At 38.7% G+C, this 24,793-nt stretch overlaps 2 protein-coding genes and 2 long non-coding RNA genes across 4 annotated transcripts; all 4 read left to right on the top strand.

Moving 5' to 3' along the window:
- Positions 1-3,843: 3,843 nt before the first annotated feature.
- Positions 3,844-5,070, top strand: s100w (S100 calcium binding protein W). The gene is made up of 3 exons (XM_046045208.1): positions 3,844-3,958; positions 4,335-4,477; positions 4,620-5,070. The coding sequence occupies exons 2-3, from the start codon at positions 4,337-4,339 to the stop codon at positions 4,806-4,808; spliced, it is 330 nt and encodes a 109-aa protein (XP_045901164.1). The 5' UTR covers positions 3,844-3,958; positions 4,335-4,336; the 3' UTR covers positions 4,809-5,070.
- A 5,712-nt stretch (positions 5,071-10,782) lies between these two features.
- LOC123968442 lies at positions 10,783-11,417 on the top strand. The gene is made up of 2 exons (XR_006824461.1): positions 10,783-11,169; positions 11,313-11,417. It is a non-coding gene; the product is annotated as an uncharacterized LOC123968442 (long non-coding RNA).
- Positions 11,418-16,867: 5,450 nt separating this feature from the next.
- On the top strand, positions 16,868-18,120 carry LOC123968437 (ictacalcin-like). Its single transcript, XM_046045207.1, has 3 exons — positions 16,868-16,971; positions 17,518-17,657; positions 17,770-18,120. The coding sequence occupies exons 1-3, from the start codon at positions 16,908-16,910 to the stop codon at positions 17,893-17,895; spliced, it is 330 nt and encodes a 109-aa protein (XP_045901163.1). The 5' UTR covers positions 16,868-16,907; the 3' UTR covers positions 17,896-18,120.
- Positions 18,121-21,390: 3,270 nt separating this feature from the next.
- LOC123968440 lies at positions 21,391-22,462 on the top strand. The gene is made up of 2 exons (XR_006824460.1): positions 21,391-21,635; positions 21,808-22,462. It is a non-coding gene; the product is annotated as an uncharacterized LOC123968440 (long non-coding RNA).
- The last annotated feature ends 2,331 nt before the right edge of the window (positions 22,463-24,793 follow it).

The raw sequence follows: 24,793 nt of genomic DNA, 5'->3' as shown, positions 1-24,793 counted from the left end.
ATTTTGAAGTCAATTCTAAAACATACTGGGAGCCAGTGTAATGAAGCTAAAATAGGAGTAATGTGGTCATATTTCTTTGTTCTGGTTAAAAGCCTGGCAGCTGAGTTCTGGACAGTCTGGAGTCGATCAATAGATTTTTGGGTTAAACAGGTGAAAAGGCTGTTGCAATAATCCAGGCGTGATGAGATGAAGGCGTGTAAAATGGTCATGTCCTTAAAAGTTAACATAGATCGAATTTTAGCTATATTTCTAAGTTGTTGTATAAAGAGACACAAAAAATTCAGCTGGCCGGTGACAATTCATTAATAGAAAAATATAACAGAATATAATGCACTAATCAGCAGCCTGTTACGTTTTTGGACGATCACATTTGTTTCTTTTATATTTAAATTGCTTTGCATGTTTTCTTATCGCACAAATAAACCTTTCCCAAAGTATTTTCATTTATTTGTAAACATTTTTTGGTGCAAGCTATTTTCAGAAAAATTTTAACAAATGCTTTTAAAAAGTCATGGGGACAAAATCAGCCATTTCAAAATGTGGTGGGGACATGTCCCCAGCCTCCACAGTGTAAATGCTTTTAATGTTACATTACAAACATACAACACAAACATAAATCCAAAGTCATGTGGTCAATGACAGCAAAATGTCTTTTTGGGGATAGCTTTACCGGCAGAAAAATCTTGCTGTGAAAAGAGGACACACAAACTCTAAAATACATGAAAGGGGGAAATAAACGTGTCTATGATGCTGTAAAACTAAAAATTAATGATTATAAAGTCAGTGCTGAATCCATTGGGTGATCCATTTGGTCTGTAGGCTACAGGTGTGACATTTTGACGTGTCATAGTGGGAAAAGCCCAGGTGTTACCAACAACATTAATGGTGGCTTTGTTCTGTCCCTGTAAGCTGTGACAGTGTGGAAAGAGAAGTGGAAGAGTATGAAATCAAAGCAGCAAAACAGAATTCAGGCATCATTAGTTTTAGCATTTACACCTGTGCTTTTCCTACTGTGACAAATGAAATATAAGTTATCAAACATGCAGTCAATCATTACTGTTGGACAGCCAGTTTAGAATGTGGCTACTGACTCACCTACTTACTTAAGTTAATCATCCGAATAACAGAAGCAGGATCTCACATTAGAATATCATTTAAACAACACAGTTTATACTGTTGAAAATGCAGTTTCAGTGCCTTTCTTGTTTTTATCCATTAAGTAGTGATTGCCACAAGTTCAACAAGTCATTTTTCTGGGATTTTAGAAATGTGGTTTGGATGCCACAATAAGACGTTGAGACTTTCAATATCAAAAATGTAGTTAAAGCTGAATGTACTCTTTGGGGGGAGGGGGGTGAACGCAGCTCAGCCAACATCTCATCCTTTGCTACTGCACATTGACATAGTGTTAAAAATTGGTGATTTGGTCCTTTAAGCTTGAGGTTATGTATTGTCAATAATTCACCACTAGATGTCACAAAACTCTTATTTAAAAAAACAGACAGTGGTTCACACAGGAGTCCTCCACTAGTGAGGATTGAGTGAGGATAATAAACTGTTTTAAAAAAGTAAATGTTGCTGGTTTCAGGTTTCATGTGTGTTAGGCCAGATTTCAACATACAAATACAAAATGTACACTTTTTTTATGTCCCAACAAAGCACATCAGTTGAATGGAGGTTAGACGTGCTAAATATTGTGTTAAAGAATGTGATGTGGTGTGGTGTGGTGTAGATGTTGTGGCATTAGTATCCACAAAGACAAAGTGTCCATTAATGATGGTGCAGAAGCCATGATGATCACATTACTGCTGTGCAACTGAGCAGCCAGGTGCATATGCATTTTAAGTTTAATAGTTCCTACAAGAGCATTTAACAGAATATTTGTATTCTCCCAAGTCCCTTGTAAGACTTACGGGTATAATTATTTGAAAAGTTTAGCCTACATTACACTGAACTTGACAATAGGAATACACGTTACCTCCTTCACTGCAAAAACTAAAATCTTAGTAAGATTAATTATCTTAATTGAAGGCAAAATATACTTGTTTTTTTCTTCTTACCAGGCGGCTTTTAAGTTTTTTGGCCTTAAGTAGCAAGTGAAATATTCTTGTTCTGTTGGCAGATAATTTTTTTTATTTTAAGTAAGATTTCACCCATTTTAATGCTTTTTTCCTTGTTTTTGAGAGCTCGGTTTTTGCAGTGTTTCTACTTTTGTTTGCATGAAAATGTAGAGAAACTGGTACTCCACACCCATACATATACTTGTGGCTTTAGTTTCATAAAGTTGTTTACCACTTTTTGCTGTTGTTTTTTCACTTACCTTTAGCTTTTTGATTGCGAAGCGAACACAGCTACAACAGCATGCAGTTGTATAATTTATTATATATCCATCCATCGTCAACCGGTTACAGGGTCGCGGGTTATTATAAATCTTTAACTTTAATTTAACTTTAACTTTTAAAACTTACTTCAGAGACTGAATGGGTAAACAAATATGAAGAAGCTAGTTCCAAGCTATTTCTTAGTAACCTTTTCTAAACAGTGTTCTTAGTGCAGACTTACCACTGCAGAGGCACAGAACCTCTCCAGCAGTGAAATTGTAGCTCATACCTCAGGCCAGCAGAGTGTGGAAAGAGGAACTTTTTTTGTAATTAACACCACATGACCCATCGTCTCTATTTTCCTTTCCTCCCCTGCAAGGAGAATCTGATCGTATTCAATAAGTGAAAGTAATATGGCGAACGTGAAGATAGGCTGGCGCTGAACAGTTTGAACTGACCTATAAAAGTGACTGGGGGCAAGAGAGGGGCAGAGACGGGGGGGAAAAATGCAGCCTTTCTGCTGCCTTGGAACAGATGAGTGGAAAATGGAGGTTGAGTTACATAACAGTTGAGCAGGATAAATGGGAGGGACCTGCGTCAGAATCCAACATGTTCAAGCACACAGTCAAGACACTCACACTAACGTACTTTGAGACTCATACTCAGCTGACTAACTGCTTATGATTTATTTAGATCAGTTGAACTAAAGTAGGAGATTCACTTTCCATTGTTATCAGTGATGATGGCAGGCGCAGATGTAAATATTCAGCAACCACAGATCCATTTAAGTTAGAAACATGCATTCAAAAGTGTATTCAACTTTATTCCAATATGACTAAGCAAAAAAATAGAAGTTTAAAACTGGCACTTTTGGCTCAAACACTTAATTATTTCTTAGCTGTTCAAAAGCCAGAGTTTTTAAAGTAAAAAATAAAGCTTTGTAATGGTAGCTAGAGTAGCATGAAGCACTGTATTTTCATCACCACCCATATTTACAAAATGTCTTAAGTGCTGAAAATGGAAATTTAAATATTGGCCTATTAATATAGAACTGTAGCAAACCTCAAGGGCACACAGGATAGGATGTGCATGCACACAGAGACAAAATACTTATAAACAATCACACAAACACACACACACACACACACGGCTTTGACTTAAACCCACCATTTTGGGCAGCGATAAAGCCCACTCACTGTAATTTTCCATTTCCTCTGACATATTTTTTCCTGAAAGCTAAACTGAGCCGCTCCTCAATGAAGAGAAGTATTGCCTTGCCTTAGATGATCGACTACATCTGTTCACCAACACATACTCATAGGCAATTTCAACAACTGCAACCATTTTAAAACACAAACAAAACATTGTCTTTCGTTAATATTTGCTTTAGTGTGGCACAGTGGTGAGACAGAACTAGTTAGTTTACAAGTTAGTTTACATGGAATATATTTCCAGGGCATGAGTCATTGCTGGTGTGTGTGCGTGTGTATGTGTGTGTGTGTGTGTGTGTGTGTGTGTACATGCCGCAGTGTATGTCTGCTCTTTAAGAGGAGGCTCTCCTCTCAGTCTGACAACAGTCTCATCTGGGACAGCTGGTGACACGGACGGGATCTCTCTTGGGGAACGTTAACTCGAAGGTGAGTACTGATGAAAACAAGATGTCGAGGAAGGGAGTTTTGTGGAAAGAAAGAAAATAGCTGCTGAGCATGAAAAATGCAATTGGAATGCCAAGATGTTGTCCATTAAGCTGCAAACTTATTCATTCATATTGAGTTCTTGTTGTTTATTTAAGCTTTATTCAGTGCTCACACATAGCTCTGAGCATTTTGAACCTCTGACTTTTATGTCCTATGCTCATGTCTACAAACATCAGTCTTACAACAACTGTCAAGACACCTCATAAGGTTTGACAATAAACTGTCTGCAAAAGTAATTGCAGGAGGTATTTTCTGTTCAATCAGTATGTTTTAACTCTGTTAAATTACGCACAATCAGTATCAATCTTTTTTTCAGCCATGGCTCGTCTGGAACAAGTCATCACGAACATTGTTGATATATTTCTGGAGTATGCTGATGATGGAGGCAAGAAACGCCAATTAAACAAAGATGAGTTCAAGAAGGTCCTGCAGCAAGAAATACAAAGCCCTGAGTTAAAAGTAAGAGACTCAAAGCACCCACTTTACATGATGTGCACATCTATTCATAAAAATACTTACATATTCCTGCTTCTTACACACCATTCAGGGGTGCTTTTGTGCATTTTACGCTGTTCTTTAACTGTAAGAATGTATCCTCCAGGATAAAATCAGTGCAGATGACATTGATGAAGCCATTGAGTTGATGGATAAAAACCATGATGGCGAGGTCAACTTCCGAGAGTTTTGCCGGTGTGTGTGTGTACTGGCCAAATGCTACTACCAGAAGAAGACGGGCAAGGGTGGCAAGAGAGTCAAGGGCAAAGAAGAAGAAGGTGAACAAGAAGAGTGAAGATTAACTACAAACCCTTAAAATGTTTGAAGCACCATAACGTATTTTGAAAATATTTTATGGCATATACATACGTGACACTGCTGAACCTGAAGACAGATGGGGGTATTAGACTGGTATTAGACCATTTGCACATCCATCAAGGCTTTTATTTGTGTTCTATTATTGCAGTATTCACTGTTGTCACATCTCTGAAAACTGGTTCTCAAAAAACATTGCTTTCAATACTTCCTTTCAATTAAATAAAAACTGTGAAATTTGATTTGTTGTGGGCTTCCTTCTGTTTTTGCCAATCGCTGCATGTGTAGTGGTTGCTAGGTATCTAGTATCATTGCTGTGGAAGGAAACAAGCATTGGCTCATCAAACATTCAACAGATATCACCTGCTATGTTTTCCAGTGAACATATCACTGTCAGTGTTTCCTCAATGGAAATGTATGCTCTAATACCATTGACTGAAGTCCCTCACAGGTTAAAACTCATATCTGATCTTTTTAATGTCATAAAAAGCAATTGGAAGTATCTATCTCTTTATTTCCTGCCTTTCTCTGTTCTGATGTTTTTATGTCAAATGACACTCCGAAAGAGACATTCGAAAGCGTTGTGGGGAAGCTACGATAGCACCCCCTTGTAACCCTATGGAGAGGAAGAAGATCAGGAGGCAGGACGGAGAAAGGGGTGGGGGGAGGGATGCAGGATACAAGAGCGAAGGGGAGGAGTTATTTATGGAATGCTGGCGATGACGTGGTTGATGTGTGGTCCCGCTCCTGAAACTCTGCTGATTAGCACCGCTTATATTTGACCTTGCATCCTGATTTTCATCCACTCCACAAAGTATTAACCCACTCACACTCCGGCCTGTCTGAAAACAAAAATACATTTTCTATTGGTTTGCCATGCTGCTGCCTCCCTGTGATCACTTGTGATTGGCTGAGGCGCCGGCCTGCTCGGCTTAACATGGCTCCTGTCAGAAAACGGCTGTGCAGTCAGAACAGATTGTGCAGGTTTACCATTAATTTTGTATGAGAAAGACCAACAGGCTAAAGCAGTACAGATAACAACATAATTTCAGATTTAAAATAGAATTTGTTCCAAGATTGACTTCATAGTCACCCGTTGGGACCATGGATGTCTGCATGGCTGACATGTTTACTACCACCTCACCAATTCCTAAATCAGAGTCACACCCACTGCATTGTACTAAATGATGTGTTGACTTCCAGCAGACATTATTGTAATTGCATTCTCCCTACTGCCTGCCAGGTGGAGCAAGTGTATCATAATACTGTATATCTACCAGCATACTTTTCGCCATACAAGCTTTGTAAGTCAACATTATGAGATACAAGTCAAAATTTGACTATGTCATCATTTTGACTTTTTATCATATTTTGTCATGAAATTTCTTTTTTTCCTGGTGGAAATGGACTTCCACAGTTGCACCTTAAAGAGGGGGTATTATGCTGTTTGGCTTTCCCCCTCTCCTTTATTGAGTTATATCTCTTTTTTGTGCATTTAACAGGTTTGCAAAGTGAAAAAGCCCGAAGTCCAGCCCAAAGGGAGTTCCCATCTCCCACAGAAAACTCTGCTCTGAACTGTTTGAAAACAGCTGGTTTGTATTCCAGCCCTTCACTTCCTTTACTTGTGAGGTCACAAAGATAACGCGTCATAAAGCTTGCCAAGCGGCTAGCGGGGTCAGGAACACCCTCAAACCAAGCTAGTCTGAGCGAAGGCCTTTGGCTCGACTCGCCTTTGATTGGTTTTCCATTGTAGAAATGTTGCACCTGTACCTTTTTTTCATATCACCTCACCTCCTTCAAGGTTCCAAGCGAGCTGAGGGATACTAAAATGTAACATGAAAATACGACAGACACCTGATTGGTCAGAGGGAACCGTCACTATTCACTGCATCATCATTGCGTGCGCCAGACAGAGGCCAGCAACAGAAAGTTTTATATTTTACTGCTTTTTTTGATATTTTAAATAAACACAGCAATGTAACTTCACAGACTGTTCAAGTGCAGAGTTGTTGTAAACGTTGGCTAACACAGTTATAGTTATAGCTATAATGCTAATGTTACACCTGATGTGAAAGCTACTGAGCAAACGTTCAAATTGTTTGGCCAATTTTTATGTAAAATTGAGCTGAAATGTGGTGATTTTTGTAGTGGTTTATGGTAAGATGTGGAACAATGATGTTGTGTGGTTGTGGACTGGTAATAACTTATACCATCTGCTAGGTTACGGTCGCAGTCTGAAGCGGCTTTGATTTGGATCACACTACCTTGTTTCTTACGACCCGCCCTTCTCTGCTTCTGATTGGCTAGTAGTCTTTACCTGGGAACTGCACATGTGCAACTCCCAACAAAGATTTTGTACAAGTAAGATGCATCACTCTTTAGCTCAAGAGCGGAGCGTACAACACACAGGGTGAAAAGAGGAGCTGCAGCAATGTGCAGTATGAGAAAAATTTGGTGTTTTTTTTAAAATTAAACCATGTAAATCAGTCCTGGTACAACCCCTAAATAAGATTTTGAACCTGAAAATGAGCATAATACCACCTCTTTAAAGTAAAGTTCCAACATTTTGGAAACATTTCTATTTGCTGTCGTCCCCGTGCTTCCAGTCTTTGTGCTGAGCTGGAATGTTTCATAAACATTATTGAATTATATTGACAGTTGGATCAAAGTTCGGTAAGACAGTAAACAAGTAAATTTGCTAACTTTAATATGATACTGCTAACAAGAACTGGTTTTTCCACCTGATACATGTCTCCTCCAAGATGACTTGACCTACATTGTGCATCGTGTAAAGCAAACACGTCCAATGTCTCAACATTGCACTCATTCTAGTGGTCTCTGACATTAAAGCAGCATTGGTGGTGAAGGTACCAATAAAAAAGCCCATGCAGAAACCAATGAGAAATCTAAGTTAGAAACAAAAATTCGAAAATTTATTCCATCATGCCAATACTGCTATGAAACAAATAAAATAAAGACATCAAAGCAGGTTCACTATGTTTATTCAGCTTAAACTGGCTGACAGATTCATAAAGGCGGTGTTTTCAAGCAAATGGATGCAAATAGATGGAAAGAGAGAGAAAGCAAATACTATTAAACATGCAAACAGTGACTGTGTCACCAGCTTTATCCTTGATGAGATTGATGAAAGACTGAAGGGAGAGTTTGTACACATGTACATACACGCATGTGGTGATTCATACTGGTAACCTGGACCCCCACAAAACAGCTTAACCAGTCCTTTGGTGCCATTCTGTATAGATAGATCATTCATCACTGCTCATGTTTGTGTTGTTTATAGAGATGTATGTGTGTATAATGTATATCTATGTATGTATGCGCACCTGTCCACTGTACAAATATTCAAATTATGATGGAAACTTTTCTTTATTTGCATCGATCAGTACTAGCTTATCTTGTGCATAGTCACAGGGGGCTGGAGCCTACCCTAGCTCACATTGGGCATGAGGCCAATGAATTCATTCTTAATTGTATTTCATTTGTTTCTTAGTAGTACCATATTATATTGTATGATTGACATTTTTGAATGTACTTTTGCCACCAATCTTGCTTGATCATAAAGGTCAAATAATTTATTTTGCTGTCTTCTTGTGAAATGAAATTTGAAACCTGAGTAAATGAGCGGTGCTTTCACTCAGTCAAGCTCAAAAGCCTGAGTGCACCTTCAGACGTTTTTCAAACACAATGGCTGAGAAACAGCCATCAGCAATGATAGAACTGCCCATCCCTCCTTTGCCAACAACAGCATATACAGCCACATGAAAAGTATGTGAACCCTTTGGAATTACCAGGATTTCTGCATAAATTGGTCATAAAATGTGATCTGATCTCCATCTAAGTCACAACAATAGAAAACATAGTCTACTTAAACTAATACCATACAAACAATTTTTTTTCATGTTTTTATTGAACACACCATGTAAATATTCACAGTGAAAGGTGTAAAAAGTGTGAACCCCTAGGCTAATGACTTCTCACAAAGCCAACCAGTAGTCCAAACAATCAGAGGGGACTGGAGTTGTTGGTTAGAGCTGTCCCTTGAAAAAAAACATTTTGCTGAAGCATTGCCTGATGTGAACCATGCCTCGTACTAAAGAACTCTCAGAAGACCAAACATTAAGAATTGTTGACTTGCATGAAGCTGGACAGAGTTACGAAAGTATTTCTAAAAGCCTTGATGTTCATTAGTTCACAGTAAGACAAAGTGTCTAAAAAATGGAGAAAGTTCAGCACTGTTGCTACTCTCCCTAGGAGTGGCCGTCCTGCAAAGACAACTGCATGAGCACAGTGCAGAATGCTCAGAGAGGTTAAGAAGGATCCTAGAGTGTCAACTTACAGAAATCTCTGGAAGATGCAAACATCTCTGTTGATGACTCTACAATATGTAAAACACTAAACAAGAATGGAGGTCATGGGAAAACACCACAGAGGAAGCCACTGCAATCCAAAAAGACATTGCTGCATTGATGTTTGCAAAAGAGCACCTGGATGTCCCACAGCACTAGTAGCAAAATATTCTGAGGACAGATGAAACCAAAGCTGAGTTGTTTGGAATGAACACACAACCTTATGTGTGGAGGAAAAAAGGCACAGCACACCAACATCAAAACTTCATCGCGACTGTGAAGTATGGTGGAGGGGGAATCATGGTTTGGTGCTGATTCACTGCCTCAGGGGCTGGAAGGGTTGCTATCATCAGACAGAAAAATTAATTCCAAATGTTATCAAGAAATTTTGCAGGCGAATGTAAGGCCATCTGTCCGACAATTGAAGCTCAACAGAAGATGGGTGATGCAAAAGGAAAACAACTCAAAGCACAGAAGTAAATGAACAGAATGGCTTCAGTAGAAGAAAATAGTCCTTCTGGAGTGGCCCAGTCAGAGTCCTGACCTCAAACCAATTAAGATCTTGCTCTCGCTTCACCTCGTCTTCTGAAAGAAGGCAACAAATACCTCTTTTGAGAAGATAAGGCGAAGCGAGAGGGGCTGGGGTCTCTCGCCATTCAAAGTGAGCTCTGCCCAGGATGAGTTTTCACAGGGCAATCGGCTGCTTTTTGTGGGCTTGGTGGGATGGGCTTAGCGGATTGATACTAGCAGCAAAGAGAGATACTGAAGGTTTTGCATTGTATGTTTAATTGTTATGGAATGCAGCTTTAAGTTAACAATGGGAGCTGGCTCCTGTCTGACGATTTTGGCACTTTTCAACAGGGCAAAATTCTTGTTTATTATTTTTTATTTAACCTTTATTTTAACAATAAAATCCCGTTGACACACAGTCTCTTTAGAGTCCTGTATAGCACAAGTAAAACAACAATTAATCATACCATTTTAGTTGAAATATACTGTATGTGTTGGTACAGACTACTTTAATTATTTTTTAACCATACTTTCTTTAGTATGGTGTTATTTTTGTTAAGACTCCCACTGTTTTTTCATGCTGGCAGATTTTAATCTCCGTGCTATCTTTCAGAGCCATCTTCCTTCCTGGCTGAGAGCTAAAGCTAGGTTAATGCTTGACGCAGAGACCTCAAAGCGAGGGTCCATGTGCCAAAAATGACTTTACTGTGTCTTTCGTTTGGTCCTCTGAATTTTAGTAACCAGGCGCACAATGTGCTTTCCATTTCAACATGGATGCCTTCAAAGGTAGGAGGAGGTAGAAGGAGAGACCACAGGTACAGCCCAATGACTCTTGATTCTGTTATGGTACACTAGAAGGAATCAGGATTTAACTGCAGGAGTTGATGGTAGATGAGCCACAGGTGCAGAGTGCTGCAGGTGGGGATGAGCCAGGGCCAGACACGCCTACACACACGCACACAGGACTAGACAGATCAGACTGACAAAAAACAGCAGGGAGGGGGAAACTGAGAAAACATAAGGGAAGGGGAAGAGGCGAAGCCTAACCACAACAGATTCATGGAGAGACACCACACTGGCAAACGATCAGGCATTTAATTTAATTTTTTATGAGGCAGAGCTATGGCCATGTTGGATAATGACCTTCTTCCTATAACATGTCGTTGACATCTTGCTTATTCATGGAATATTTTTTTGTACACTGCCTGGTGTTTCAGAAATTACTGCATTGAACGAACCGTTGAGCATATGCCACTGTGCATGCTCATAGTTCGCAGGCCATCTGCGCAGGCCCACATCACAGTGTCTCGTGCGAGAATAAACAAAGCTTGAGTCTTCACAGCTGCCCACAATCAGTGGGAGTATATCAGACCCTTCTCTCCTTCAGTCTGTGCTTGACTGTAATGGCTTTGCCAAATAGTTCCGCCTTAGCCTTTGTGCCTTGCATCGAGTGTTCCGATTACAGTAAGAAACTCACACACTTAACATGACACAGTAACAATATACATACACATCTATATATACATAAGACATTCACTTGTTATCCTGTTTCTTATTCACCACTCAGATGTATTTTATTCTGTTAACTGTAATAATCTGTTAATCAGGCTAAAATCAGTCAAGCTGACTTTAACAAGGCCATGGAGGGGCTGGATAGGAACCCTGATGAAGAGATCAGCTTCAGAGAGTTTTCTGTGTGTGGATTTCACTGACAAAAGCTACTACCACAAGAAGACATGCAAGTGCCTGTGAAGACAAACGTTGGTACACTGATTATCAAAATTGAAAACACATATACAAAAATAAATCGTAAATACTATCAACAATATGTACAAAGCTAACTGTTAAAAGTTAAGTAACTAACTCAAGGATGAAATAGCACTGTAAGGTAATCACTAAGGTTGGAGGCAAAGGTAACATAACTGTAGAGTTGACAGGAAGTAAACAGATATACGTCGCACTACATTGTGCAAGGAGAATTGGGTTGTTGAACACGATTCCTTCAATAGCACACAGCTCACAGGAGAAATGTTAGGTTCAAACAACAGAATGTGTCAATTCCACTTTTCAGTTGACATAAATAAATTCTTAATTTGAATTCAAGTGGATTTTATCCACTCCAAAACATGTTAACTTACTCACACTCCAGCAGTCTAAAGGCGCTGCTGTGGCTGTAAAAAATCTAGAATAACCAATAAAACAGGTTGTGCAGGCTTATATGTAGAGTGGCTGCTGGGACAATAGAAGTGAGCACTATTGGCCACCAAAGAATCCTGCTTTCAAGTGCATATTACTGTAAGTTTAAATGTACTCTTGGAGTCTTTCTGGCATGAAACCTCCAGATACAACAACAACATATTTCTGTGTAACAAATTAAGTTAATAAGTGGTCTGCAAGGGATTCAAATTACTGGCTGCAGAAGCAAGCTATTCCAAAAACAGTGTAAGCATAAATTAACCCTAATGCCAATTCTACTCCGCAAAGACACATAATTAATCCTGAAGACCAGAAGAGACACAAGTAAATGAAGTGAATGCATGCTGTAGTACAGTATGTCTCTGTGTCAATTGTAAATTTCCCCCTGCTTCTTAGAACAAGTTAGATAATGTCATGGAGGTAAGTCTGTATTGATGGAGTCATAAATGAATCAATGTTCATCTTCTTCTCTAATTCTTGGTAAGACTATTCTGTATTGCAAAAAAAATCTATATTCAGAGTATGTAGTAACCCTGCCGACTGTCATTGTAAAACATTGTTACATCTCTGAGAACAGCTACAGATTCAGCTTGTCTAATTATGTTGAGCAATTCCTCCCACCAGAAGGATCACCTGACCACACCCCAGACAGGGGGAAGAAAACGCCCTACCCAGGAGGCAAGAGGCTATACAAGTGATTTGATTTCATTCCCAGCTGCTTGATGTGTGTAAAAAAAAAAAAAGGGGAGGAAAGAGAGGGGTGGACATAATAGACAGCTTAAAAGAAACATTCATGTCGTCTATGTCTTCTGACTGTACAATTATACTAGTCATCTTGTATTTCTCAAGTGATTAATTCCACTAAGGTAATGCCATGAATGGCATTAAATATACATTTTCAACACAAAATACTTCTCTTACAAACATGAGGTTATATCTTTAAATCAGAAATAGTCAAGTCAACAACTACACAACAAAAACCTCACATGCACACTAGATTGCTGTTGCAAAGTCATACAAAGTGAAAAAATGCCTCTAGAGCAGATAGATGCGCAATGTGCAATGAGATTTATGAACAACTGAAACCTCCTAAAACACTCTCTAAACCTAATAGCTACCGACAGAACAGAGCCCTGGGAGCTTATGTTACTTTTTATGAATGGCGCATTGTTGGAGTTACAGTTTGCTGCACATGTAGGATATTTAATAATATACTGCATACAATCCAATTACCAACAGTTTGTTTGTTTTAAAAAAGCGTATTGTCGTTGTATGAGAACAGCTTCAGCATAAGCAGCAACAATACAACTGACAAAGCACAGAAACAATGGAAACCAGATCCAGTAAAGCACAGAGAAAGAAACAGAGAAAATGAGTCATACCCAAAGCAAACTCAGAGTTTTTTGTGATGCACTCATATTTCCTGCTGTCTAATGATAACTCATTGTAAACCAAGGTGCGTGGTAGCAACAGCATTATGTTTCCCTAAAACCACAAAACTGCCAAGTGAACTAAGCAATGATTTTAATCTGTCATTCCTCTCCAGGAATACCTTCAGCCAAACCATTGCTCATAAACTATAATTAACCCTTTCATGCATGAATTATGACAGCCTCTGTCAGGATTTTTTCCCTATGTGTTTTTATTGGTCTTTAGGGCATGCAAAATAAAATTAGAATTTCGGAAAGTTTTTTTAAACACACATTTTCACAGGAGTTTCTTACATATCCACTAAAGTGGACAGCGTGCGCGTAAGGTTTTAACTGAAGAAATATTTATTTAACAAACCAATTAATAAATTGATATATTATGTGAAAACTATATTTTTAATGCTGTTAAACTAATGTGGTCACATATTTTAACATATTCTAATACTGTTTAATGCAATGCAAAAACATTGAACCTCACTTCTTAATCCTCAGCCTCTCTCTTTCTCAGCATCCTCAGCTCCACGATCACTGCTGCTAGCATCTGAGGTTTTTCCTATTTCTGGCAGCCATTCATCATCACCACTAGTATTATCCTTATTTGATCCTGATGGAATTGGCGCCACTGTTCTGAATGTCTTTCTATTACTTGCTGCAACACACTAAATGTTACTCACATAATGGAACTAATCTGCACAAAATATTGTTTTTGTTACAAAACCTGTAACATAAAACTGATTGATTTACATCCAAAAAAGTTAGTGCACATTAAGTATTTTCAAGAAAAACAAAGTCTCAGTAATAATTGATTGTAGTTGAAATATAGCCAGTGATGCATAATGTCCAATTTAGTGGACAGATGATTATTCGTAATTTCCTCCCAACATAAAATACTTGGAAAATTTAACAATTGTATTACTCCTTAGTTGTTACTAGATGTTACCAAAAAATTTTTACCTACAGGGGTCTCGTATAACTGGAGGAATGGCAAGGTTTACCTGAGCTGCAGTGTTTCCGATCGTCCGTCGGCCATCTTGATTTTGACGAATTTAAGTTGCACTTACAACGTCTTACCAGAGGGTGGCAGTGTATGGCATGACACATTAGTGTCCACTGTAGGGGCTGATGTGCAACTAGACTATCAGAACCTCTGCCCATTCAAGTAAATGGCTTTTGAATAGCTGTCCACTGCAGTGACCGCTATGCGTGAAAGGGTTAACTGAACAGAGTTATGACACACTCTTGCGCAAGTGCAGCTGCTTAACAGCTACAAGCTTTTTTTGATCAAGCCACATTAATTCAGAAAATCAAGAAGTGAATGATTTGTTCCCAGCATGTGTACATCAGAATACTTTGCATTTTCTGTGCACCAAACACAGAAACCTTTGCCAAAAGATGAAAAGAACAGGGCATAGAAAGAATGAGGAGTTACACATGGAGAAAAACAAGCTGTGAAGTCCTCTGCGCGCACACAATCATCCACTGTAGTGGAAAGTTTTGGTGTTGTTACCATGGGAGTGGCAGAGAGTGCACGGCACACATCCTGTTTTGCCAACAACAGAGAGCCCGGCCTGCTCTAAACCCTGGCAGTATTGTATGACACTGAAGTGTTGCATTTACTCAGAAAAAGAGTGGAAGTACATTTGTTGTATAGTTTTTACATTATACTTGCTTTTACTACAGTAAAAACCCAACTAACCAAGACCAAGAACAACGCACTTTTGCTGCAGCTGCTGGAGCTGTATTTGCAAAAACTAAGCCTTTTCTTTGTACTTTTAAAGGTAGCGGTTAGACATCTCCTAAAAAACTGTGTATTCATAAAGAATACTTACACCATACACATATTGGAAACTAAAGAGTGAAACCATGAAACCTCTTTAAGTTTAGCTTTGAATATCTGCACATACTGCTGCTGTCTGCCACACTGGTGACTCTGAGGTGTTACTGAGGCACAGTGAAATGCACAAATGTCAAGCTCATGGTGTGTGAGAGAAATAATCATACGATCACCAAAGTCATGAGGATTCATAGCCTGGCACCCATGAATGTCTGTACAAATTCTTGTGGTCATCTGGTGCATTCTCTTGAATCTTTTCCCCCTCCCAACTAATTTTACAACAAATGACAAAACTTGTCCTGGGTTTTTTTATCAGGGTTGTTTGCTATTCAAAACCTAACTGACTGCAATAGTCGTACAGGTAGGACACAATCTGGTTAAGAATCATTCAATGACTCATAATCACTCAGTTAATGAGACTTTGGCCTGCACTTCTAATTAACTTGCTAATCCACAAGGACTCTACCACAAGCAGCTGTTCTGGACCATGGGAACTCACAAAACACAACTTCTATGTGCATCATTCAACATTCTACACGGCCCCTAGTCATTTTGTTTAGGGCGCATTTTGTATCCGCAAACATTCTCTGCCAGTGAGTAACAGTGTCTCATGACCACGCCTATCCCCTGCTTATGTCTTTGTCCCGCTGTCTGTACTCGTGTCTCTGTCTCTCATACCAACCCCTCACAGATTATGATATTAGCAGCGACCCACAGTTGCAACATATTCTCTGTGCGTGCAGAGACAAGCTGTTGATTGATGCTGAGGCTCTAAATGATAATACAAAGTCTCTTGCACTCTGTTGACTACATTGCTGACTACAAAGACGATGTTAAAAATCACGAAGACACAAAGTTGGGCTGACATGGAATAGTAGAATAAATTATGAGATAAGAGTCTCACAGTAGTATAAAATTTGCCGCTCCAGGTTGCCTTGGTAACGCAGCAAATGTACTGATATTCTGTACTACAATAGAACAATCCTCCATAACAAGTAAGATGTACTTGCAGCATGAGCTTATCCATTAAAAGTAAAAGTTCTTTAATTACCAATACATAATGTATTAGTGAGTGTTTTAGATGGAGGTCTTTCAAATGGTTAGAAAGTAATTAATTAAGTGACATTTGACTGGAAAATATAAACAGGGATTAATAAAAGAAAACCAAAATCAACTGAAAAAGATGTAAATTAAATAGGAAAAAAAGAAATAAAAAAGGCCACATTCACATATCAATAATCCAGTCAGGGTTATTGTATTCAGTAGTTTGTCATAGACCTAGGATCTACCCTTAAAAGCCAGCTGTGAAAGACTAATAAAGGGAATTATTCCTATAGTCAGTATTTGCACTGTAATAAAACAAGAAAAAAAAAATAGTTTTTAAAAAGATGACCCTACAAGTTATGGATATCCATGTATCTAGAGATTTTTATGTTCCCTTAACATGCAGACTGAAAAGAGATTATATTGACCACCATTACTTAGTACATAACATCGTCCATTTCCATGAGCATCCAACACACATGCAAATGTGACATGTAGCTTTCCCACACTAGCATTACTCATACAAAAATAGGGCTTATGTTAGAAATAAAGCAAGAAAGAGTAAATTCCATGGTCGTCATTTTGACATTTAGTAAGTTTTCTGGAGAAAATAAGGAAAGAAAAAAGAAAACTAGACAGAAGAGGGGTGGGGCTTGGAAAGAGGGTGCGTCAGGTTTTATTTAAAAAGGTTTGTGTCGATGCTCTCTTCACAAATCTTTCTCTTCCCTCCTCTTGACCTACACAAGTGTTCATACAATTTTGGTAAGTGGCAATATATTTTCAAAATCCTTTTTTAAAAAACAGCATTAACCATTTTGCATTTCATTTATCTAAACAGTTTACACCTAATCTGTGCAGCAGCATTATGTGGCAAGAGATGGATGAATGAGCTTCAGGGTGTGGTTTGCTGAAAGGAAGGATTGTGTTTAGATGCCTTGAATTATTTGAGAATGCAAACAGCAAACTACCAATTTGCCTCCCTGTTGTACCACCTATACTTGAACATGTGTCTTGTTTAAAACCAGTGGTCACTAGAAATGACAAGACAACAAAAGACCTTTAGCCTGCACTGAATGCATTTTTAAAACAATAATTTCTAGTCGTAAGACAAATGAGTAAGTAACATTACTGGTCTTAACAAGCTCTTCATCCAGCACCTTCAAGTCTTTTAATTGGATGTTCCAAAGCAGTAACTTCAAATCCATGTGTTTATATGTTGCATGAAACACAACCACATCACTGGATTGTGAAATGAATAAATAGATGAACACGGGACTGGACACAGTTAACAATGTTGTCTTGTTCCAGCCAACATGCCAGGACTCACAAATGCAATGGCGCTCCTCAGGGCTACCTTTGATAAGTACGCTGGAAAAGAAGGAGACAAAGAGACTTTGACCAAGACAGAACTCTCTGATCTGCTCAAGAGTGAGGGTCTTGGAGGAGGAGTAAGTAGAAAAGATGTAGCAATATTGCAACAGAGGGCTTTGAATGCTGCTTGGACATAATCTATGATGTTTTACAATCTACTTACAATTCCTACTGTTCTTCTTTCTGTAGGCTGCAAAAAAAGAGGAAGTGGACAAATTCTTCAATGCGCTGGATAACGACAAGGATGGTGTCGTTGATTTCCAGGAGTATGTCACTTTTGTGGCAGCCCTCACCGTGATCTGCAATCAGAAATAATTACTTTGGCCACATTGCCTCAGATCTTTATTGTCTTATTTAATTTGTACTAAATAAAAAAAACTGAGTGCTCCAACTCGCACCAGCATTACATCTATGAAATATGCATATCATTATGTTCTGAGGAGGAAAACCTGATTTTTATGTTGGCTTGTGGGAATGTATGTTTCACTGATTTTGAATGTCAGAGGTGACTAATAAAGAAAAAAATGTTGTCACATTTTATTAACGTTTCGTGTGTGTTTCCAAACTAAATACAAATATTGCGCAAATTCAGGCATCTGACTCTCTCTGCACATCCATTATGCAGATATGCCCTTAAAAACATAATCTGCCTTTTCATATGACACACTGACTAAAATGGCAGTCTCTCTTATTTTGCTCTCTTTCGCTGATCATTCAGGAAACCAGGCCAAAGTTAGACGTTCACTATTATGTCACTGTTTGGGTGCTTTAGACATAGAACAGGAAATAACACTGGGGGAGAGGCAAAGATGCTTTATATCTGTAGATGGTCTAAAAAACGCTTAGAGGGGATATCTTAAAGCAACCTTCCTGCACATGTTGGTAAAGATTTCAGTAATTGTGGCATGTTCAACATTTTGTTATCCACTGCAGATGCTTCATTCAGCCTTTCCAATGCTGCCCCCTTGTGATTTTTCACTCTGTAATGTCCATGCCATTTATTTCCCCGTGGTCTTGTAGCTAAGGCACTGTATAATTTCTTCTGGGTTATTGTGTCAAATCTTTAACTGTAACTACATCTGAGAGACAAAAGTAGTCGTGTAAAAAGCCATATTTCCCACCAAAATAATAAATCAATAAAGTATAGTGGTACAGTTAGTGCAAGCATTCTGCTTTTATTGTCACATTATGCCTCTCTGCCCCTCCCTCCTGCCACGCTCCCACTTCCTCAAACCCATTCATTGCTATTCTCTCCCTGTCCACCAGATGCCCTCCCCAACAAGTCACTCCCTTTTGCTGTTATATCTCCTTTTGCTTCCAGTCCCAGTCATCTGACCTCCCCAAGCCACATCCTCACCTGTTCCAATTCCCCCTTATCAGCCTAGTAGTACAGGGCTGATTCATCTCAGAGAATTAGAATATTGTGAAAAAGTTAAATCTTTTCCCCATAATTAAAAAAAATAAATCTTTCATATATTCTAGATTCATTACACATAAAGTGAAATATTTCAGGCCATTTTTGTTTTAATCTTGATGATTACGGCTTACAGCTCATAGAAATCAAAAACCCATATCTCAAAATATTAGAATATTAGAATAGAGAATGTATAGAAAGAAAACTCGACCTGAGAAGAGCCTTTAATCTCTCAGTCTGGTTCAGTACACACAACCAGAATCATGGGGAAGACTCTTGACTTGACTGTAGTCCAGAATTCAACAGTTACCATGTAATAAATACATTAAACAGACTTTTTTTTTTTGAGTTGTTAAAAAACATGTGCCTACAAGTCATGGATATTCATTAGAATATTGTCATAGTGACAATGGTGAAATTGACAGGAATTCAGTAAATCAAGGCTGCCAAGGATTCAGGAAAAACGCATATAAAACAAATGAAAAGTTATTTAAAAAGCAGTAGGCAGGGAAACCAAGAAGGAACCGAGGACCATGTATGAAGGTGCCGTGCCAAAGTTAAGAAGAAACAAACAGTAAAGTGAGTCAGCAAGCAGTCAAGCATGAAAGACATGATTGCAAGGTTGGATGCCTTGAATTGTTTTAGAGAATACAAACTTTCCTCTCACACCAAACCGTGATTATGTGATATGTGATTCTGTTTTGCACCACCTGTGCTTAATCATATCATAATAATACACTGAATACATTTAAAAATGTTTGTTGCCCAGAGTTGGGCAACAATATTTTCTCATTTCAGCCACCATGTCAGGGCTTGCAGAAGCAATGACACTCCTCATGACTACCTTTGACAAGTATGCTGGAGTATGTCACTTTTGTGGCAGCCTTCACCATGATGTGTGCTTAAAAATAAATATTTTGGCAGGGATTTTGTAGCGCGAACCTAAATGCAGACGAGAACTCAGCTCTGAAGAATATTTACTCCGTTTATTGAGCACAAGATAAGGTGGATAGGCTTGGTGCGGGGGGTTGGGTTCCTCCGGTGTGGCGAGGCAGGATAGAGCAGTCAAGCAGGACGGGTAACAGGGCTGACTGGGAAGAGCGTCTGCGGTGGGGAGACATCCAGTCAGGCGTTCTCCGAGACAGAGCGACTCCAGGACAGAGCAGGGTCTCCAAAGGACACTAAAACTGGGCACAGGGTCAAAGATTATACAAAGTGCAGGAGGCAGTGTGACAATTTTGACCCCCTTTCCCTGCCTTGCCTCATTTCATTTGTGCTAAAAAAAAATTTAAAAAACCAGAGTGCTTGTGCAGCATAAAACGCTGTTTAATGACATATAGCAATGACAAAAACACTTTTAATTCTGGTAACTGCATGGCTGCGCCAACAAAAAGTATTTTGGCTCAGTGTGTTTGTCTGACTTTGACTTTAATTAGCCCACCTACAAGCTCATTTGCCAAAAACCAACGTAACATCACTGATGGCTGAACAGTTTTTTTAGATTCCTAGAGAGCTTCTTATCTAAAAAATACAGTTACATTTCACATCTGCCACAGGGTCGTGAAGTCATTTTGGGGCCTACATGGGACACTCCATGCAGGCTTTGTTCGGCTTCCATGTCTGAACTCTCACTTAGCCCCTTGCTCTCACTTGACATACACCAGTTCAGCCCGAAAAAAATGTAGAAAAACCTGTATTTTCATGGAAACAGAGCCTTAAACACCCTGTTATGCACACAAACACATAGCACTTTACTGCCTTTTTAATACAGGAGTGTTTATACACATCGCTGCTGATTGAGTAATACCTCTGACACACCCACCAAACGGAAAAAACTTACCAGGCGCACCTGGCCTTTGCCTGAGGGAATTACCCACAGTTCCAAGGGAAGCCACATACAAGGAGCAACTACGCATATAATTGTATGATGCTTAGGGTTGGGTATCCTTTATAATTTTACAATATCAGTGCCAAAACCAGTAGGCTACCCTTAAACTGATACAGATACCAGCACTTTATTCAATACCTTGTATAAAATGCCACCTGCAGAAGCCATTAGTTGATTGGTAGCCTATTACTATTTTTATTGTTGTTATGGACAAGGTTATCTATTTTACTTTTTCTTGTTTCAAATAACTGTTAAATAAAATTATTATTATTATTAGTTGCAAGAGAGGCTGCAGGTCCAGCTGATCAAACCAACTACATGTGCAGGCACATCAGGGAAAACAGTCGTGTTCTTCTCTTTCTTATAGTATTTGATGTTCCCTTATCATGTGAACTGAAAGGAGATTATATTGACCACCATTACTTACTTCGTGACCGTCAATATGACATTTAGCTTTCCTACACTAGTTTAACCCTTTAAACCCTACCGACATTTGACTTCCATTAGCCAGCCACTCTACTGCATTCGACTTATTATCATTAGATTTTCCTTGGTTATTTCTTTCTCTCTTTCACACACACAGACACGCACATTTACCAATGCGACCATACACACGCCCGGACACTAGGACGCTTGTGGAGCTACAGTAGTAATCGCGTCCGACGAAGAGAAACTCTCCGGCTGCTTATCTGCTCCAGATTCTGTTTATAATGGGGATTTCTTGAAGAATTCATCCGTCCCAGGACACGACACGTAAGTGTAGATTCAGAATGTATGGTTTGTTTTGGAGTTGGAGAATAAACGAAACAAACATAGAACTATAACCTAACTGCACGACGAACTATTTTACTCTTTGTCATTACAATATTGTTTTCGCGTCAAAAGCATCTAACTTACTCAGCGTTTTACTGCTTCTTTGTTTTAGGCTTGAGGGGAAATGCACACCATTCCTGTGTGAAGCATGCCAAGTGCCCCTCTGTGTTATTCTGGACAGAGACTGTCACAAGTATTTTCACAGCTAGGGTGGCCTGTGTATATGTAGGGGTGCCTTTCATTTTTTTTATTTACACAAGACATGGTATTTGTTTTATTTTCACCATTTAATTGTTCAGTCAACATTGCTCTCAAAAGCAATGTGTTATCTTTTTCATTATACAAATTTGAAGGCACTCTATTCATGTGTAAGGCACCCTCACCTGTCAAGTGTTATCACAGTCTTTTTGCATGTTCAGTTCCTATAATGTACAGTTTTTTAACCACTTAATTGTAGTGCATAGTGTATTATTGAATATATAGAGTAGTGTAATTGAAGATTTGATAAGGTCTTCTGTTTTTTAACACTTAATTGTGTAATCAACATTGCTCTCAAAAGAAATGTATTATCTGTTTCACTACACAGCTAAAAATCGTTTATAAAAATTAATGTATCTTACAAACTAATTTATGTACATAGTTCAAATCAATTGAGTGTTGTTCTAAAGTATTTTATGGAACTTTTTTACACTGACAAGTTTGAGGATGGCATTTGTTATATTTCTGTATTTTGAAAAATATATTGGAAATAAAAAAAACGATTTGAATTTTTTTGGGTGTTTATTGCAATTTTCAGCTATTTATTGATTTATTAGCAATTTATTACATACATAGGGTTGTAAGGATTGTATTGATGTATGGCATATGAAAATACTCCAAAGATTGACAGTACAGCATGAAAAAATACTTCGATATGCTCTGGCAGAAATTGTTCTATGGCAGGTCATAAAGGGTTAAATGGTATGGGTGGGGACGCCTTTCAAACAGAAAACAAGAAAGAGTACATTCCAACATTATTAGAGATTAGGACTGAGGTGTGTCAGCCTCTATTTAAAAAGGTTTGTGCGAAAGTTCTCTTCACAGTCCCTCTCTTGATTTCTCTGGACCTACACAACATTCAATTTTTGTAAGTAGAAATATTTTTAAAAAATGCTTTATCAAATACAGCATCAACCATTTTACATTTAATTTATCTAAATAATTGACACATAAAATGCACAGTAGCACCATGTGGCATAAGATGCATGAATAAGCTCCAGGGTGTAACTGTGTTGCTGTGTGGAGGGCTGCCTCTGTATAGGATTAACATGTCAATTCATGGTAAGATTATAAACTTTTTTATTATAGTTTGAAAATTATTATGGATAATTCAATTATATAATCAATTGTGAAAATTGGTTGGAATTAAAGTTACCAAGTATTAAACGTAAAACCAAATAAAACAAATGAAAAGTTGTTTAAGAAGCAGTAGCCTGGGAAACCAGAGAGGAACAGAAAATGAGTGGGTGAGGACAGTGTATGAAGGTGCCGAGCCAAAGACATTGAGAAGAAACAACCAGTGAGCTGGCAAGCAGACAATCCTGAAAGCCAAAATGGCGTTAGACGTCTTGAATTGAGTGACGGCAGATTTTGCTCTCACAGCAACCTTCCAATTTGCTTCTCTTTTGCACCACTGATACTTATACTGAAATGTCTCTTTTTTTTTAAAACCAATGGTCAGTAGAAATAAGAGACAATGCGAAAAATATGACAATTCAACAAAAGAGCAAGACTTGGAAGGAAAGGAAAATAAGAATTTGTACTGCACTGAGTAATAAAAAAAAGAAAATCTGTTCTATTCATAAGACAAATGTGGAAGTGTGTTTGGCAGTAACACAGACTTCAACAAGTCCTCCAACCTCACCCACATACGTTGACCCACAGGAGCGTTTCCTAAATTACCACCCCTACCGTTGGCAGGAGCAACAACCAGTCCTCCAGCCTAAATGACAAAATTCATTGCACTGCCACAACCATGCAAAATGAATAAATAAATGAACACTGGACTGGACATAGTTAACAGTATTGTCTCCTTCCAGACACCATGTCAGGACTTTTAACTGCAATGGCAATCATCAAGGCTACGTTTGAAAAGTACGCTGGAAAAGAGGGAGACAAAACGACGCTGACCAAGGCAGAACTCTCTGATCTGCTCAAGGCTGAGTTTTTGGAGGAGAAAGTAAGTAGAACAGATGGAGCACTATTTCAACAGAGGGCTATGAATGCCACTTTGACATAGGCTAAATTTAATGTTTTATAATGTAGTTACAACTTCTACTGTTCTTCATTCATTAGACCCCAAGCAAAGCTGAAGTGGACGAGTTCTTCAAAGGTCTGGATGTGGACAGTGATGGCGTTGTGGATTTCAAAGAGTATGTCGTTTTTGTGGCAACCCTCACCATGATTCTCTAAATAAAATGTGCTTATGAAATAAATACTGAGGCCATTTTGCCTCAGTGAAGTCTTACCTTATTCAATTTGTGCTAATAAAAAAATCGAGACATTTTGTTGTCTTTCTTTGTTGTTTATTTTGTTTAACTTTGTTATCGAGCTGTTTTAATGATCTCTCCGCCGTGCAGTGGCTGCCTGAAGCGACACTTTCCCTGTCCTCGCGACTGTAAATTTCACTAACTACAAGAAAACAAAAAGGGGTAAAAACCACGACGAGTGTTACTTCAACCTGATCTCACAGAAATAGTGTTACTTGTGGCTATAACAACGCTGTGGACACAATGTACAGATAACCTGGACAAACCGGAAAGCGATCTGGACAATTGCTCATAATTCGGGACTGTCCCGGATTCTTCGGCCCTATACAGGGCAGAGGTTCTGATAGTCTAGTTGCACATCAGCCCCTACAGTGGACACTAATGTGTCATGCCATACACTGCCACCCTCTGGTAAGACGTTGTAAGTGCAACTTAAATTCGTCAAAACCAAGATGGCCGACGGACGATCGGAAACACTGTGCAGCTCAGGTAAACCTTGCCATTCCTCCAGTTATACGAGACCCCTGTAGGTAAAAAAAATTTGGTAACATCTAGTAACAACTAAGGAGT

The sequence above is a fragment of the Micropterus dolomieu genome, linkage group LG03 (genome assembly GCF_021292245.1).
Source record: "Micropterus dolomieu isolate WLL.071019.BEF.003 ecotype Adirondacks linkage group LG03, ASM2129224v1, whole genome shotgun sequence".
Taxonomy (NCBI): domain Eukaryota; kingdom Metazoa; phylum Chordata; class Actinopteri; order Centrarchiformes; family Centrarchidae; genus Micropterus; species Micropterus dolomieu.
The sequence above is the reverse complement of the archived record's forward strand: the minus strand, read 5'-3'. Positions and strand labels throughout refer to the sequence as shown.